General features: G+C 38.0%; 1 protein-coding gene across 12 annotated transcripts in view; it reads right to left on the reverse strand.

Annotated features, from left to right (window-relative positions):
- The window catches only part of RALGPS1 (Ral GEF with PH domain and SH3 binding motif 1), an 85,789-nt gene that overhangs the window by 30,669 nt on the left and 37,806 nt on the right, over positions 1 to 17,314 (reverse strand). For all 12 annotated transcript variants that reach the window (XR_005603253.1, XM_039561718.1, XM_039561717.1 and 9 more), the window contains 2 exons: positions 7,696 to 7,833; positions 5,872 to 5,965 (listed from right to left, as the gene is read on the reverse strand). Coding sequence is in view for 11 of the 12 variants with exons in the window: in XM_039561718.1 (XP_039417652.1) it covers positions 5,872 to 5,965; positions 7,696 to 7,833 (232 nt within the window). In the remaining variant the exon portion in view is untranslated. The remainder of the gene's footprint in view (positions 1 to 5,871; positions 5,966 to 7,695; positions 7,834 to 17,314) is intronic.

Genomic DNA, 17,314 nt, shown 5'->3' on the forward strand with positions numbered 1-17,314 from the left:
AGAAAATAAAATAGGGAGTCAGTCTTGAACATAGCTCTCTTTCATGGAAGTATGCTCTCCAGTACAGGATGGAGCCACTGCTAGGACAGTAACGCCAATGTTACGCGATTTTTCTTATAAAAAGCAAGTGAATGAAGACAAAGAATTGTCTTACACAGAAGTTTAGGTGCTCCATGAGGAGGCTGAATAAAACTTACTCATCTTTGCTGAAACAAGGATGAGGTTAGTCACAACAAAGCAGTGCAGTTGTCAAAGCTGTCCCTCAGGGCATTTCTGACCATTATTTGTGTACCAAACAAGATGGGTCTGGCCAACCTGGAACTTTTTGGGCTGCCTGTCTAGCATTTAAACAATAGGTTGCTGGAAGCTTCACTGTCCCCATGCATCCCCCAATATTCTCCTGGAGAGGCTGCAGTCCATGGCTTGGACAGGTGCACTCTTCACTGGGAAACACCTGGTTGGATGACTGGGCCCAGAGAGTGGTGGGGAATGGTGCCACATCCAGTTGGGGCCAGTCCCTAGTGGTGTTCCCCACGGCTCAATACTGGGCCCAGTCCTATTTAATATCATTGTTGATGATCTGGACAAGAAGATCGAGTGCCCTCTTGGTAAGTTCATGAAAGACACTAAGTTGGGCGGGAGTGTTGATCTGCTAGAGGGTAGCAATGCTCTGCAGAAGGATCTGGATAGGCTGAATCAATGGGCTGAGATCAACAATGTGAGATTCAACAAGGCGAAGTGCTGGTTCCTTTCCGTTCCAATTCAGTTACAACAACCCCATCCATTGCTACAGGATAGGGAAGAGTGGCTGGAGAGTGGTCCAGGAGAAAAGGAAAAGCAGCTGAACATATGCCCAGGTAGGCAAGAAGGCCAATGGCATCCTGGCCTGTATCAAAAGTACTGTGGCCAGCAGGACTAGGGAAGTGATTGCCCCTCTGTACTGGTGAGGCCAAAACTTGAATCCTGGAATCGGTTCCGGAAACCTCACTGCAAGAAAGACATTGAGGCACTGGAGCACATTCAGAAAAGGGCAACAAAGCTGGGAAAGGGTCTAAAGGATAAGTCATATGAGGAGCAGCTGAGGGAGCTGGTGGGGCCTAGCCTGGAGAAAAGGAGGCTCAGGGGGGACCTTCTCTACAATTCCCTGACTGGAAGGTACAGCCTCTTCTCTCAGGCAACCAGCAACAGGTCAAGAGGGAATGGACTCAAACTGTGACAGGGGAGGTTCAGGTTGGACATCAGGAAGAACTTCTCCACAAAAGGGGTTGTCAGGCATTGGGAGGGGCTGACCAGGGAGGTAGTGAAATCATCATCCCTGGAAGACTTAAAGAAACAACTGGATGTGGCAATCAATTTACCTAGTCTAGCTGACAAGGTGGTGATCGGTCAAAGGTTGGACTTGATCATCTTGGAAATCTTTTTCAACCTTAGTGATTCCATGCTTTTATGATTGTATTTTGTGTCCTGTGGAAGAGGCAGTCAAGCCACAACTACAGCTACTGAACCATACGGCCACTGGATCGCTATGAATCTCACACTAACAGTGAAGGTTTTCTTCTGCCCTGCCTTTCACCACAGTTCTTGGTGGAAAAGATCAGGGGAATATAGCTGCCTGGGAGGCTTAGTGAAGATGAACTGCAACCAAGCTTCACTGTTACAAGTACTAATGTAAGTACTAATACTTAATGTAAGTACTAAGCACCTGCCATTTAATTCCTGCTCCCATAGGACTGGAACTAACGTGGTACAGCTAGCACTTCTACAGCACCAGCACTGCTAGGAGTCAGTATAACCTTTTAATTGCCTATTAACGTCTCTTGAATGTTTTCCCTTAGCATCTTGCCTATCTGAACCTAAATTTAAGCTGATTTTTCTGTAAGTCATCTTATTACTATATTGCCTAATATGCTCAGAAGAACTGAATTATAGGCACAGATAGCAGCCTGATTGTCCTGTCCTGTCCTGTCCAGACAGATAATACTGTAATACAAATAACAGTCTTCAAACAGGTTTCATTCAAAAAACAACTGTGAGAATACAAGGCCTGACCTAACAATGACAAAAGGTCAGCAAAAAAATTTGTAGGAATGGCTGCAAGATATGTCTGGTTAGGAGAGGATGTGGCATTGCGCCACAATGTTATATACTGCTAAAACTGAGCAGCTTCTGCAGAAAACAGTATACGGGCTAAGCAAGAAAGATCTGTTATTTTTAGGATATGACATCATTGCCAGGGGTTTTCTGGAGCATTCCTGCTTGCTGACAAGCATGAACCTAAAGGAAGCAATTGGACTGGCACAAAAAATTGTAGAGAAAAGCTTTGTTTATATAAAGTGGCTGCCATATATTCCTTTCCAATGTAATTGAGGTTCTCATTTGGCAAAATGTGTGTTGGGATTCTGCCAATATATTTCAGGACAACTATCTAAGTGTCTCTCCCTCACAGCCTGGTACTGAGATAGTTCTGTTCTTCATGCCAAAGGTCACACATAGCTCTTTGCAGAGAGCACTAATGCTGTCCCTGGCTCAAAAAGAGCAGTCACTGCAAAGAAAAAGAGGGAAGAGATTCTTACCTCTGCATTTTTAAGGCTTACAGTTTCTTCTGGCACGGGACCAGAAAATACAATGAAACTAAAGATCCATTAAGGGAAACTGAGAGGAAAATGTGGTATAAAATATTCAAAACAAAATCCAAAAACTTCTTACCAAGTGCAAAAATGGAAGAGGAATGAGAGTTTTCTTTAAGGGTAGATGTGATGCATTTTGATGAATTTAAATTAATTAATTAAAAAAAGAAATTAAAGTTTTATTCTGATGAAACCAACATGGTAGAAAAAGATCAAAGTTCTCCAATGTATATAAGCTGTAGCAACTTTCCTGTGGTAAGAATCAAATCTTTCCCTCTTTTTAATACCTTTTGTGACTTTAGTCCAGTTTTTCCTTGCCACAGTGAAGCCTGGAAAGAAAACCACTAAACTTGATTGAATTAATCTCACAAATAACTGAATCCAAAGAAAAAGTATTAAATGATCTTTAAGATATATCAAATACCTTCAAGCACTATCAGCAAGGTTGCTGCTAAAGTCACATTAATATTCAAATTTAAAATGGAATTACTTCTAGTTTTTACAAATATTATGTTATGGTATCATATGCTTATGGAAAACACTTGTTTAATTTTTTCTGAAATAGTACAGTTCATGAAAGCTGTTGTATACATGGTGTTAACACTGTTGCATCATCAGGAAACTCCATCTAAAAATCAAATTGAATAATACAAGCAGTTTCTTTAATCCAGTCCAGGAGTTGTAAAGCCTCTACTAACTACAGGTCTTCACCTTTAGCAGTGACTACTCAGTTTAATTTTTCTCTGTCTTCACAACTTTAATGAAGCACGGAAGTACGTGGGAAATTAGTAAATAACGACCATTTGTTAAATCTTAACACTGAGATTTGTATCTCAGACTACCCTTAACAAAAGTCTTGGACTACTTGACCTTTTCAAAGGCTGGGTGCACTGCTCATGTTTGATGTGCATCTCTTGCACAATGTGTCTGTGTGTGAAACATATACAGTGTCATGAGACTGAATAAAGGAAGAATTTATACATTCCACCATCAGTACTCTGGCAGGAATTCTAATTCCATGGAGCAGATGAATTTTGCTATGAAAACATTAAACACATTCCTTTTTTTTTCCTTAATTATTTTCCTACAGAAACATCACTATCCTTAGTATCTGTGACGAACCAGACACAAAGGCACAAAGATCTCAAACCATCACCAAGCATGAGCTTTTGCAGTGCTCATTCAGCTTCTTTTGCGGAAGTTTACCCTAAGCAAGGGGACAAATTTTAGACCTTTTATCTCTATTTGAAGTATGCCCTGATAATACTTTGAGAAGTTCCAAAATAACGCCGTGTCCAAATGCTTTTACTTTTAGAACTATTCTCTCAGGGAAAGCAAAGTTCCACACGCATTCATCACAAGAATTCCTATTGACAGATCTGGTCAAGGTAGAGTCCTGCATGCCCCGCGGCTGGAGCCAGAGCTCAGAGGAACAGCTGGAGTTACCAGCAACTCAACTATATTCAGAATCAAAAAACCAAATTGTCTGACCTGTGTTATGCTAAAACATGGGCTGTCTCTGTTACGATGACACCTTTTTTCCCATCTCAGCAGAAGGTTGCGTCTGTATGCCAGCAGCATCAGCACTAATTGCAGCAAAACGTAAATGGTTGTGCAGGTCACTCTTCACATGCTTGTGTACATGACCCCACACTGGTAATGCACAGTCTTCTGATTACCGAATATGCTCTTTTCTTTTCACAAACACTAACTGGGAGCCTTCACTTCACTAACTGATCAGGTTTCGACTTAAAATAATTTGATTATTTGTCTCACTACTCTGAATAAGAAGAGGTTCCAGAATTCCATTCCTTTGGTAGTTACAAACTGTATTTCAACATTTAACTTCTAAAATTTTCTATGTGTTTTATCCTTGTGTTACCATTAAAATTTCATTTAAATTGCTTTTTACCCTCCCCATTTTCTTCCAGCTGTGTGTATATATAGTGATTCTCTTACCTAAACTTCTCCTTTCCTAGGCTAAGGCCCAACCTAGTTCTTTACATCTGGTGTCACCAGATAGATTTTATTCATCTGATTGCACCAGCATTTATTTAAACTTTCAAGCATGCAAGCATGGATGGCCAGAAATGCATACAATGCCCCATGTAAGCTCTCACCAGCTCCTTCTGAAGCAGTATAAACAACCCTATTTTTTCATAGAAACACTATATTTGATAGAGAGTAGGGATGAATTGGTCCTTTCATGGCTGTATCTCACTTGTGACTGCTATCTACTGATCAACACCAGAAACTAATGTTAGAATAATTATATAACATTTTGGGGTTTGTGTCACTATCACTTTAGTCATCAGGTCATCAGATTCTTCCTTTGTGATATCCAAACCATGTTCTATTTCAATGAACCCTTCCATCACTGTTTTATTAGCATATGGTCTAAGTATACATAAATTCTGAGACAAAGTTCTTAATTGAAGTATTTAACAAAACTGGTAACAAGACTGGTTTTAAAGTTCATTACCACCTTTGCTCTCTAAAACATATGCTAAAATATTTTATACTAGTATCGTATTACTGAACATATGTTTGCCTTGAATATTTCAAATTCTGCTCGCCTAAATAGTTACTCTATTTGTCAATAGCTAATTGTATAGCATTGTATCTACCTTGGTTGAGCTATTTAAAGCCTTGGCTGCTAGGCCTGTAACTTAATTTGCTAGTTCTTTCAGAATTACTGGCCAGGGATTCTCACTTCCTTTAACTGGAGTACATTCACATATTGACCGATGTGCTCTCTGGTGTCTGCTTCAAACCTCCGTATGGGTTAACTCTTCTCTTGTCTTTTGTAAACATTGCTTTAACATGCTTAAACCCCCAAAACTTAAACCCCCAAACTGTAAGTACTAACTTATTAAAAATAATAATCTGAAATTGGTAAATGTTCTTAATGTATTATTTATAATGCCATAGAGGCAATACTAGACATCTTGGGGATGACTTTAGGGTTATTGAACAAAATTCCCAGAACACAATCATCATGTAATAGAATCAAGACTAGATTTTCATCTACTCTGAACTGTTAACTGTTACTTTTCACTGCTATACTTCACTTTGTAAATCTGCTTATAGTCATAAAGAAAGACTGTCATTCTGGATTTTACTTAGCAGAAACACCCTAAAACATCTTCAGCCAAAGGCTTTTTGTTCAGCTCTTAATAAAACTAATGACTAAGTAATCTTCCTGTTTAATTTCCCAATGCCTGAAGAAAAGAACAGTACTTACTTGTAATTGTCATCTTCTACAAATTTCTGAAGTTCTTCAATGTAACGGACAGACTTCAAATACTTTTGCACATGGGGAAGTGTTGTGAGATGATCTGTGGAGTGTTCAAGCAAACAAACAAAAAACACAAACATTTATGTAATCCAAAATTAATTATTAGTTCAGAGTTTTCTTTCTGGTTCTTACTATACCTTCATGGAAACAGAATTTGAACCTCCTTAAAGAATAAATCAGGCAGAAATACTACTTTTACTCTAAAAAGGTGTTAAACACTTGATTGAGCGAAAGTGATGCTCTCAGTTGTTAAAGAAAATACAGATGCATTTCATCATCATGAAAGCTCATGAATTTTATTAGATGCTATCTCACTGGTGGAAAAAAATTATCTGCTGCAAAACCTGCTTGAATTTTGTGTTCATTGTTCTGGGGAAGATCAAAGCCTGCAGCCATAGCTATTAGTTATGGCTGTATTATAACAGCTATAGCTATTTTTTTAATATCTATATATTATAATATAATGGCCATAGATATTATTATTGGTTCTCTGATGTCCAAGAACTGAGGAGACTTGAAAGTTATTAAATAACTAATTAATAATTACAGTGCTGAATATCAAGAATGAAAGACACTAAGTTCAGAATGACAGAAAAACCTCTTAACACATGGTGCATGGACAGGAACATGCCTTGTAGTACCTCACTTAACTTTTGTGCTCTTGTAAAGGTAACTGTTTTAAAGGCACCCATTATCTCAGAGCATTGTTTCAAGACCATATTTTAATCTTCATCCTGATTTTAACAAAAGCACTCAAAATTAATGCATAGCACCACAGGAAGCTACCAAAACTGTAAAAAGGAAAGGGTCAATGAAATAACGAGGTTTCTTTGTCATCCAAAGTATTCAGAGACAAAATGAAACTCCCAATAAGAAAATGACACCTGAATAATCTAGCTATTCAGAATCCTATGTTATTATGCCTAGTTCCTACCTTTAAGTACTTTGAAATACTGAAGTTGACAAAAAAGGACAAGGGCTGGATACTTAAGCATACACAGTTAACATCTCACCTTGTTTTTTCACAATTTTTTTTTTAAGCTCTCCAAAACTGCAGCTTTTAAATCTTCTGAAGGCTTTTCAGCTCGTTACATATATAAGCTATGAAAAGTCATGCTAAGTCGCCAAGAGTACACTGAGTATTCATTAAGACAGCAAAACCAGCACATTTCTTGATATACAGCTTCACTGGCAGGCTAAAATTGCAGAAATTATTTTTAGACTAAAATCCTGTTAACAAAAAGAAACAGCCCCTCATTTTCCTGACTTCATCCAGGAGTGACATACATGGAAAAGCTTAGCACAATTGAACAACTGCTGTATAGACTGAAATATTTGTATTTCATTTTCTAAACGTATCACCAGGACGCTAACAACAAAATGATAACCAAATGAACACATTCCACACTCTAGACACCGTATCTACTGCAAAGTAAAGGGAAGATATTAAGATAATTCTGATTGCCTCTGGTGGAAACAATAGAAGCCAAATGCAATAGCTGCACTTGAAAGTATGTCATTTGTAGCCCACATGTAGCAGTAAACTCTACACACCCTCTCTTATAGCTCTTACAATTTAGAATATGTGCTTATCTGCCCAATTTACTGGTAAGACTGAAGCTACACAGAAGTGGAAGCTACATCCCTTACTAGTGTTCAACTCTACCAATGTTAGCCTCTTGTGCTCCCTCGGGGCCAAAATCTGCTTTCACAATTTCACACTAAAGAAATTTTAGTTAAGGCTTGACAGGTATAACAAAATTTACCAACCATAGTTGCAGGATACTTGCAGATCAGCTATTATTCGGAGAATATTGTTCATTTGATTGGATCTTTGTTCATTCTCCATTATGCTGTCTGAAGCAGGATATGCAGAATCAATGTAGATTAAATCCAAGAGATAAATTCCTGAAACAAACAAATCAATCAATCAACCAATTGTTCTAGTGTTTCAAACGGAAACAGTTGCATCATTTTTAATGAATATAGCAACCAGAAGTAGTTTACCCCCACTGTGGTCTGGGCCCATTAAACAAAGGAGAGCTTGGGATTTGCATTTTGAAAAATCCTGTAATTACTGCTTGAGTTCTATGACACCTCTTAAAAAGACAGAGAAGGTTTTTTGCACTTAGGCTACTGCCTACTACGAGCAATTTGCAGGACCATAACAAGGACACTAAAAAAAGAATGAGAGCTGCCCCAGCCGGTGGAGCTGACAGTGGGGGGACAGAATGCTGCTGGGCCCCATGACCAGAGCCCACTGCAATGCTTCCTGGGTCTGCCACCAGTCTGGAAGATCTCCACTAACTTTTCTGCGCTGAGACTTAGGAATACTTTACAGAAATCCCTTGTAAGACTTTTTTTCACTCAAGCTGAGTTCGCCACATATCTGTTTCTTCAGATCTCTGCCACCTTGACCAGTACGTTGCTCATTGGATCACACTGTGTTATGTCCAGTGTTAGCCAGGCTGCAATACCTAATTTCTTTAGGTTTTTAGCTTATTCATTCATGCATTCTGGAAAAGCCTTACACTGCTTAAGGAGGAATGAATGAAGAAATCATATGACCTGTCACTGAAAACTGAAGAAACAGACAAAGAGGCAGCAACAAGCCAGAACAAACTCAGTTTGTTATGAACTGTTAAATGCTTTGCTTGGAAACCATAAGGCCATAACTAAACTGTCTCTCAAGTCCCCAGCAATCTGTGAATTTGGACTATGAAAGAACGATACGCCCATTAGACCCACTGACATGATAAATAGGAGAGTGGTCCAGTGACCAAAGGTAATTTAATAATCCCACCAAAACCGAAAGGGACATTAAGACCTTGTAAATGAGTGGAATAGAGCTGGATTAACAACTGAACAACATACAAACCAACTGGAATTTCCAGTAACGCTGGGTTAAAGAAAAAATAGGCTTAGAAATCAGGTCAAGTTTTACAGTTAGTTTAACTTCCTGCAATGACACAGATCAGTCCTTCAAAAATTTTCTTCCCATATTAAGAATCTTCCCTTGAAGAAGTAATATATCTCATAAATATGAGTACAGTTTATAAAGCAGAGGTTCATGTGACTCAGACTACCCTACCAGTTTTATCTTAAGAGTAACCTGGGGTATTTATTGCTTTCTCCCAAAAAGTACCTTCTAAAAACCATTCTCAACTTTTCTTCATTTCTATCTCTACACATTTCTATCTCTAGAAAGACAGAATGATGTATCATCAAAAGTTATGAATATTTTCAGTAGTTGTTTTATTTGCTCTATTTTCTTAAAACAAAATGAAACAAAACCCCGTATGTTTTTGTAATTCATATTAATAGTTTGCAGTTCTGGACCTACTGATTAAGCATGCCAATGTGCTTCCCTCAGATACAGTAATATCCCAAGCCAAAGGACGAGTGAGTTTAAAGGAAGAGGGAGTAATCGGGGTTTGCTTTCCTAGATCATCAAAATATATACAAAAGCAGAGAGGTAAAAAGAAAAAAAGAGTATGACTTTATCTGATTAGAAGACAATTTTCTACAAGTTTGTCCAGGGCAGCAATACCTGCTCTTTCTTTGTCCTTTTTCACTCTTGTGTAGGTAAGATATTAGTCATACCAATTTATTACATCTCATACTAAACTTCACATAACATACTAGAGAAACACAGACAGCACTTTTGTCCTGCTTTGTTTCCACGTCTCAGTCTTACTTAGATTTTAGAGGGGAAAAAACAACCCCAATTATTATTTTCAGCTTTTCTGAACTTATCCACTACAAGGGGTTCAACCACACTGGGAGATGCTCCAGCCACCATCCCACACACTCAAGAGATCCTAAGATCTACGCATGGCCAACATGGACCAGGCACCTTACACCTCAGAATGAAGGAAGAACTCCCAATTTCCCTAGTATTAGAGTGGCTCTGTAGCAGTTCAGTGTTGAGCAAATCCTGAGTCCCCAAGGTTTTGCAATGGCCTAGAGATCCTACCTAGACTGAGGTTCCCTACAGCAGCTCTTCGCTGTCCCCTCTTGTCAAGTGGCACATCAAAATGTAGTTAGAGTTATAACTGCAAAAATTCTATTTGCTCATAGCCTCTACACTGCAACATGCCTTATGGCAGCCTGAGTCAAGGCCACTTTCCGGCTATTTTGAGCAAGTATGCAGCTATTCTCATTGATATCAAAGGTTATAACCACTCTGTAGAAGTGGTTATAAGCCTTTTTTCAGGACAAAGAATCTGTTTTTCAGGACAACATATAGACGAGGATCACAAGATACACAAGCATCAAAAAACATGAAAGGCGGTTAGCCTAGGCCCTGTGAATTCCAAATAAAAGTGTAAGGAAATGGGCTCTTGGTAGGTAGTGGGGTGTAGGAAGAAAAAACCCAACTGATAGATGTCAAAAAAATTAAACTGAATGTAATATGCTAGAATATAGAAGAACACACTCTTTGTAATTACATGCCAAGCTACACCTTTCCCATATTTTTCTGCTCCCCCCTTTCCTTTAAAGCAAGAAGGATAATTGGGTTTTTATGATTTTTTTTTTAAAATCTGGGCAGTGATATTTTAAACTCTTCTATATATATGATGTGATAATAGGTAGAGATAAGAATCAGTTTATTTTGCACAGAGGAATGACAAAATTATCCCCTTCAGCAAAAGACATCAAGACCCATTTCTCAAAGGAAAGCCTCAGGGCTGCCCCATGCCAAAGCAAACACACAGCACTAGCTTTTCAAACTTTGGCTCATATATGTGCTACTGTGCACTGAAAAAGCTAAGATGTGAAGCCATCGGGATATTTTCCAGAGGGTGAGCTCATGGGCAGCTTCTTCCACAGACAAGTATCATTTTCCAGTGATACTCACTTTTCTCCATTGTCACCAGAACTAATTCTGCAGCTGGATACTGTATGCAGACAACAGTGTTCATTAGTTTATGATATCATGAAGTAACAACACATACAAAGGAAAAGCATGGCCAAATAATCCAGGACTAAATTTATTAATGAAAATCACTCTGTGTAAAGGGGACCAATTATTTTTAAGCTGGCAAAAGAAAACCAAACCTGTAACACTCTAACACCAAGCTTTTAAACTTCTACTGGAGAGATCAAACAAAGCAGTAATACTGGTAACAGTTTAAAGGCAGGAAAAAATTTGTATGACAAAAAAGTGAACTTGAAATGTAGTAGTCAATGCCATCAAGATAGTACATTTTGAGCGCTCCATCCACCAGACAACAACTTCCAAGGCTAAATTTTACTGAAAGAAATATTTATGGAGAACTGCAGTGCAGGATGCCAACCTAAGTCTGTGTATTTGTGTCTGGATTCACAGTTAAGCTTCTCCTATTATTTTCTTTATTCAATATGCAGGGCTTCTGAGAAAGTAGCACTGAGACAGGGAATAAATAAGCATATTTTGGAGTTGATGGGTACTAACAAAGAGGTCTTAAGAAAAATATTCCCAAACCTTTGAAAATCAGTGGTTATTCAGCTTCACCCAGTTCTGAAGAACCTGAGCTGGAGCACGTAAGCTTTGAAATGGTCACAAACAACTACAGTGTGTAATTTGTTCCTCATTACAAAAGACTAACAAAACATGGTATGAAAGACAAAACACTTTCAGTCCAGTAAATCACATGTACGAAGTTATACTAATGAGAAAAGCTGGGCAGGTATTACTTTAAACAGCAGTAACAGAAATAAAGAGAAATCTGGTTTTTAAGGCATTTGCCTGGAAGTTAGAAAGCCTGGGTTCAAGTTTTCTGTTCTGTCACAGATTTCTTTGACCTGAGCAGCACCATTTATTCTTAAAAATTCAGAATTTTAAATCTCTTTGGGGGTTTATGACAATTTGCAGGCACAAGGTGTAATCCAAAACTTACAGTACCTAAAACTGTTTCAGAAATATACACTGTTGCAAAACTGATCATAAAAAAATCTGTGCAGATAAAGACCGAAAACTTGCATCATTCTCAACTGTGTCTTTTTTACTTTCTAATTTTTAAAACTTTTTTGTAATGAATATAAAACTATACTGTAAAATAGTAGGGCTAACAAACCAAAAATTAGGTGGTTAAACCACACCACTACTGCATACTTGATATACACTTTTGTGCATAGTGCTGTGCTATGGGTCTGTGCAATTCTGCAAATGCAAGTAAGCTAGGAAACAGCTGCTGTACGGTATTTTTGTAAGTCAGACATTCACTACTTTGCAACAAAGAATAGCTGACGGAGAAGTATTTCACACTAGCCTGGGGACTTCAATTTATTATTCTTAAGGTAACATTTTGATCGAGTACTGCAACAAACGATCGCATTTATTTGGTAAATATATATGTATTATTTATTTGGTAAATATATATGTACTATTACTGCGAAAACTACAAACTGTAAAAGGAGGTAAAAAATGCTGTAAAAGGAGGTAAAAAAAAGCTAAATGCTTTAATGAACAATTTAGCTTCCTACTTACAATCATGTACACTTCTAAAGATATTCACAGCCCCTGAATGTACATATGCTGCTGTGTAACACGGATGCCTGGGCATAGAGCATTCCTTCAGTACAGGAAGCACTGTCTGCAAGACACGCAGTAACTGGCACACATAACAAAAGAGAATCTATGGAAAGCAATTATTTTCCATTTTTGCTCCTCACAAATTGAATAATGACACCGGTTTGATAGGAGAGCCAGAAGAGACAAGGATATGTTTCCAATTTGTAGTCAACTATATTTATGAGAGCATTTTCCTACATACAGTAGTGTGGTTGTATTGCACTAAACAGAGCAGAGGACAGAGGGACAGTAACTTATCAATTAACTATGTGGTAGAAGGTCCAAATTACTACAGTCAGCAGTTTGTAAAACCAAAGACGCCATTGTCAGGAGATTAGCTCATAGGCAAAAAAGCCAACTGTTTTGTGGTATCGCTGGTTTCAAGTCGACTGGATATTTTCCATGGATTAAGGGCTGGAAAAATTTTCTACAAAACCAAATGTATATACTGGTTAACCTTGGTAGGATTCAGAATACTCTAAAAAAACCTGAAGACAAACCTTTGCTAAGGCAACACCATGTGATCTATAACACACAGAAATGTATTCATTACAAATGTCTCAAGAGAGACATTACACAATTACGACATGGTCCCATGGATGGCAGTCAAGGTGATTACAGGATTGGAAAGCTTTTTTCGTAGGAAAAAAGGCTAAAGGAATTGGGTTTGTTCAGCTTAGAGGTTTGATCAGCTTAAAGAAGTGAAGGGGCAGGAAGGGAACCTAACTGCTCTTCCATAGTACCTACAAAGCAGTCACAGGGAAGATGGAAATGCTCTCTCCAGAGTGATAGCAACAGGTCAAGAAGTAATGGGGGACATTCTCTCTGCATATAAGCAAATTTATTCTCTGCGAATACACTTAAATACTGAAATAGGTTTCCCAGAGGAGGAGAGCAATTTCCCTTGCTGGAAATATTCAAGATACGGCTTGACTGGACCCTGGATAACATAATTTATGGCCCTGCTTTCCACAGAAGGTAGACCAGATGATATCCAGGGGTCTCTTCCAGCCACAACTCTATTTTTCTACGACAAGTTTGATAAATGTGCTAGCCTATACCTGCATATCTATTATTGTAGGGGAGTTTGGAGTTTAGCAGTTATATGAACTAATTTGCTGCAGCAGGAAGGTTCCATGTATACAAGTAGACAATGGACTCTGATTTTAACTGTGAATATAGCACGTACTTCAAGCAATCTCTTGTATCATGAGGTATAAGCAAAATTTACCTTACAAAAAGGTAGAGCTAGAGAGACCACCTTATTTTGGCTCAATTAGCCTCAGCAACATCAACTAACAAAATTAAAATTTGACGTTGATCCCATGGTCCTTCCTGAATAACCTCACCCTACTGAATCACTGGAATTAATCACCCCACATTTGTCACTGCAGCAATGAAGCCTAATATAGAAAAAACAGATCAGCAAGTGCAGCAAAACCCAAGCAACTTTCAAACTAAGATACCAGTGTGAAAGAAAATGTTACAAAGAACTGAACTGGAATTACATTCAAGAAGCTGTACCCCAAATCATCTCTGACTGGTGAAAATCATTTTGTTATCTACTGAAACAGGCTAAAAAATTCTGAAGCAGTCTGGAGCCTTCTACCAAAGCTTTCCTCCTAAAAAAAAATAAGATTTTCTCCAGAATACTGCCAATTGTTTTTTTCATTTTTCCCCAAAACCCAGCTATTTCCTAATGCTTTCCCCATGCATCAGGAAAAATACATTACAGAAGATTAAATGTTTTAAGAGTGATGCATTTTAACATTTTAAAACATATGCTATCCAGTGTCAGAAAGCAGAAAATGCTTCAAAAAAGACTATAGGAAAAAGGCAAAGGTACAATAGCTGTTTTCCAGATGTTGTTTCCTGTCAGAAGTAAGTGGTGGTTAGGGACTTCCTGAGATAGATCTTATATAAACACTTTTGGGTTTAAGTCTGGGTGGTAATTTTTCTTTACAATGTTTTTTCTCTGGATCCATCCATTTTTTCTTTTTCCTGCTACTCCTAAAAAAACACTTTTCTTTTTTAAATTTTTGGGTTTGAAAGATCTTGTGGCAAATGAATCCAGCAATGGAACTGCACCCTGTCTGGAAAAACAATCTGATTTCTCAAAGTTTACCTTTTTAATATTGGCACATTCTTATCTCTTTCTGCTTACCTTGAATTTCTGATCGCTGACTCAAAGTTAATTTTTATGAAGATGTTTTATAGTATTTTCACTCATTCTCAAAGTCAAGTCTTTCAAACCACTCATTGCCAACTGCATTACACTGCTGAAGACAACTCTCAGACTTCACAGCCAGAAATAACTGGATGTTAGTACCTTTCTGCTAGTAGGATGTTTTATTCTCTAGTCATGGACTTTAATGAAAGCTGATCTCCAAGATGCTCTGTATGAAAGACAAATCAACTATGAAATCTTTTGCAAATCACATAATTCAGCCTAAAGCCTTTTAAAAAACCTATGAACTGCACTTCACAGTATTATAAATACAAGGAAAAGGCATGCCCATTTGGTCCAAGCAGAATGCCCACACAAAGGCAAATCCCATTTTTCTCTTCAGTCCTTTCCAAGGAGCAAACACCTAATGTTATCCAAACAATTCAGATATCCTACAAACACCTGGCACATCCAAATAAAGCTCCCTGTCATCTATCAAGTCGGCACAACTTCTCTTTTTCCCTGTAGACAAAACTGCAACAGTTTGAAGAAATAAGCCTTGTCATATGCTATTTGGAACAACCCATACACAAAGGCTTATAGGAACAGGTTATTTAGACAGCTTTTAAGAGACAAAAAAGTACTCAGTACTTAATCAAAAGGCTGATCTGTATAAAAACATGTTTCTTGTTCAGCAAAGAGAACAGTCAAAGAAACAGTTTCTTTGGCTATTTTTGATTTTTCAAATATTTTTACTTACAACATAATTACCTGTAAGAGAACACTAATGACTCAAGAATACACCGCAAGAGAAGTCTCTAGGCTCCTTCACTGAGTAAAAATTTTAGGCATTTAACTGCACTTAAATAAGTGCCCTAAAATCAATGGACCTGAACTATATGTTAAAGACCTTAAAAGTGGTTACGAATTCTTTATAAATATGGTCCTAAATAAACAACCTCATCCTCAGGAAATTGTTTTTTCAAGAACCTTGGTGCTGCGGGGCATAACTGCAAGTTAGAAACCTGTATTTTCTCACAAAAGCGAAGAATCTAAAACTGTTCATTAATCTAAAACTATTCATTTAAAAATGAAAACTAAATACTCCACCCAAGTAGTAATCTAGATAGGGAATCACCTATCTAGCTCTACAAGTAGTTAGGAATTGGAGAAACTGATCAGGAAACGACGACAGGAAACAACCACTCCAATATCCTGGCAAACACTCATGGAAACCCACTCCCTTGGCTCTTCCTGCTCCCACTTCCCTCCCTTGAGCAGCTCTGTGTACCCTCGGCTGAAAAAGCACATTGGGAAGGAAGGAGTGTGAATCATATACATGTTGAAAGAAAGTTTAATGGGAATATTGCTAAATCAGTCAAAACATAATAGAATTATCACTTTCTGGTTCTATTAAGCCTGCTTTTTCAATATAAAGCTGGTACACTGGAAAAGCTTTGGACTGCTTTAATCCCAAGCATCCAGACTATGCTACCAACTAGCACTGAAATGGCCACTCCAGTCAGTGGTCCTCTCTCTTTAGAATGGAAAGGAATAAGCTTCTGAGTTAAAATAGAAAATAATGGTAACACAACAATAGTAAATAATTAGAGGCATTAATATTCCTTGAAGGAATCACAGACCATAAAGGAAAGGTACAAAAAACTTTAAAAGCCTAAGGCGTACTGAATTGCTAGTGTAATATAGCTAGAAGTGGGGTATTTTCTGACATTCACTTTTATGATGGAAATAATGTATCATTATAATAGCAACTACTTGTTCATGTCTTAACTTGAACAGAACTAGTTTTAATACAGTATCTTTAGACCTCTTTATTTGTCCTTTGGTTAATTCAAGCATTCTCATATTGGTTTCCTGCAATTCTACAAAACCCAAAGATCTTCAAAACTGACTGACAAATTTCAAACAAACCCATTATTACAGTATGATATAGCATTCTTATGATGTCAATGACATACAGTGACTGAAACAACCATTTGGTTTCCTAAACTGTAATAAAAAATAACATTTTTATGTTGCGAAGTTTCACCTTTAATTTTGCTAATTTCTTTGCAGGATTCCCTGCAAGTTATAAAGGCAGGTTTTACATTCATTCATTTGACAAATCTTTTTTAAACCTGGAAGTGATAGCTAATAACATTCCACACACAGAGAGTTCCATAATAGCAAATTTTTAGAAAGGTTCTAGGAAAATTGCAAGAATTCCCAGCATTCAGATGAGAAACAGGCTTTATATTACCTGGACAAGTAGCAAGAACCATTACAAAATGCACTGAAGTTCAGCCAAATAACGAATTCTCAATCTGCATTAGAGTGTTTTAAGAGCTTGCTTGAATTTGGGCAATTTTATTTTCCTTTATTTCTGGTATCGAGCTGTTTCCTGACACAGATGACCTAGGAAGTACTAAGAAAGGAGCCCCTCAGCGCTACAGTGAATGCGTCTGCAGTCTCGGCTTGCGCCCGCCCGAGTGCCTGGGATGAACATCCATCCCTGCATCCCTGAGCTCGCTCTGACGAGATTTTAAGGCAGGAAGTGGCCGCCCCCCCATTCTGGGGCCGAGTCCCGTGCAGTTACACACCCTCGCTCTCACTTGATCCAACAGACCGGGCCCGCGTTCCTCGCGGTCTCCCGAATTTCCCCTTAA

Source organism: Corvus cornix, chromosome 17, assembly GCF_000738735.6.
Source record: "Corvus cornix cornix isolate S_Up_H32 chromosome 17, ASM73873v5, whole genome shotgun sequence".
Lineage (NCBI taxonomy): Eukaryota > Metazoa > Chordata > Aves > Passeriformes > Corvidae > Corvus > Corvus cornix.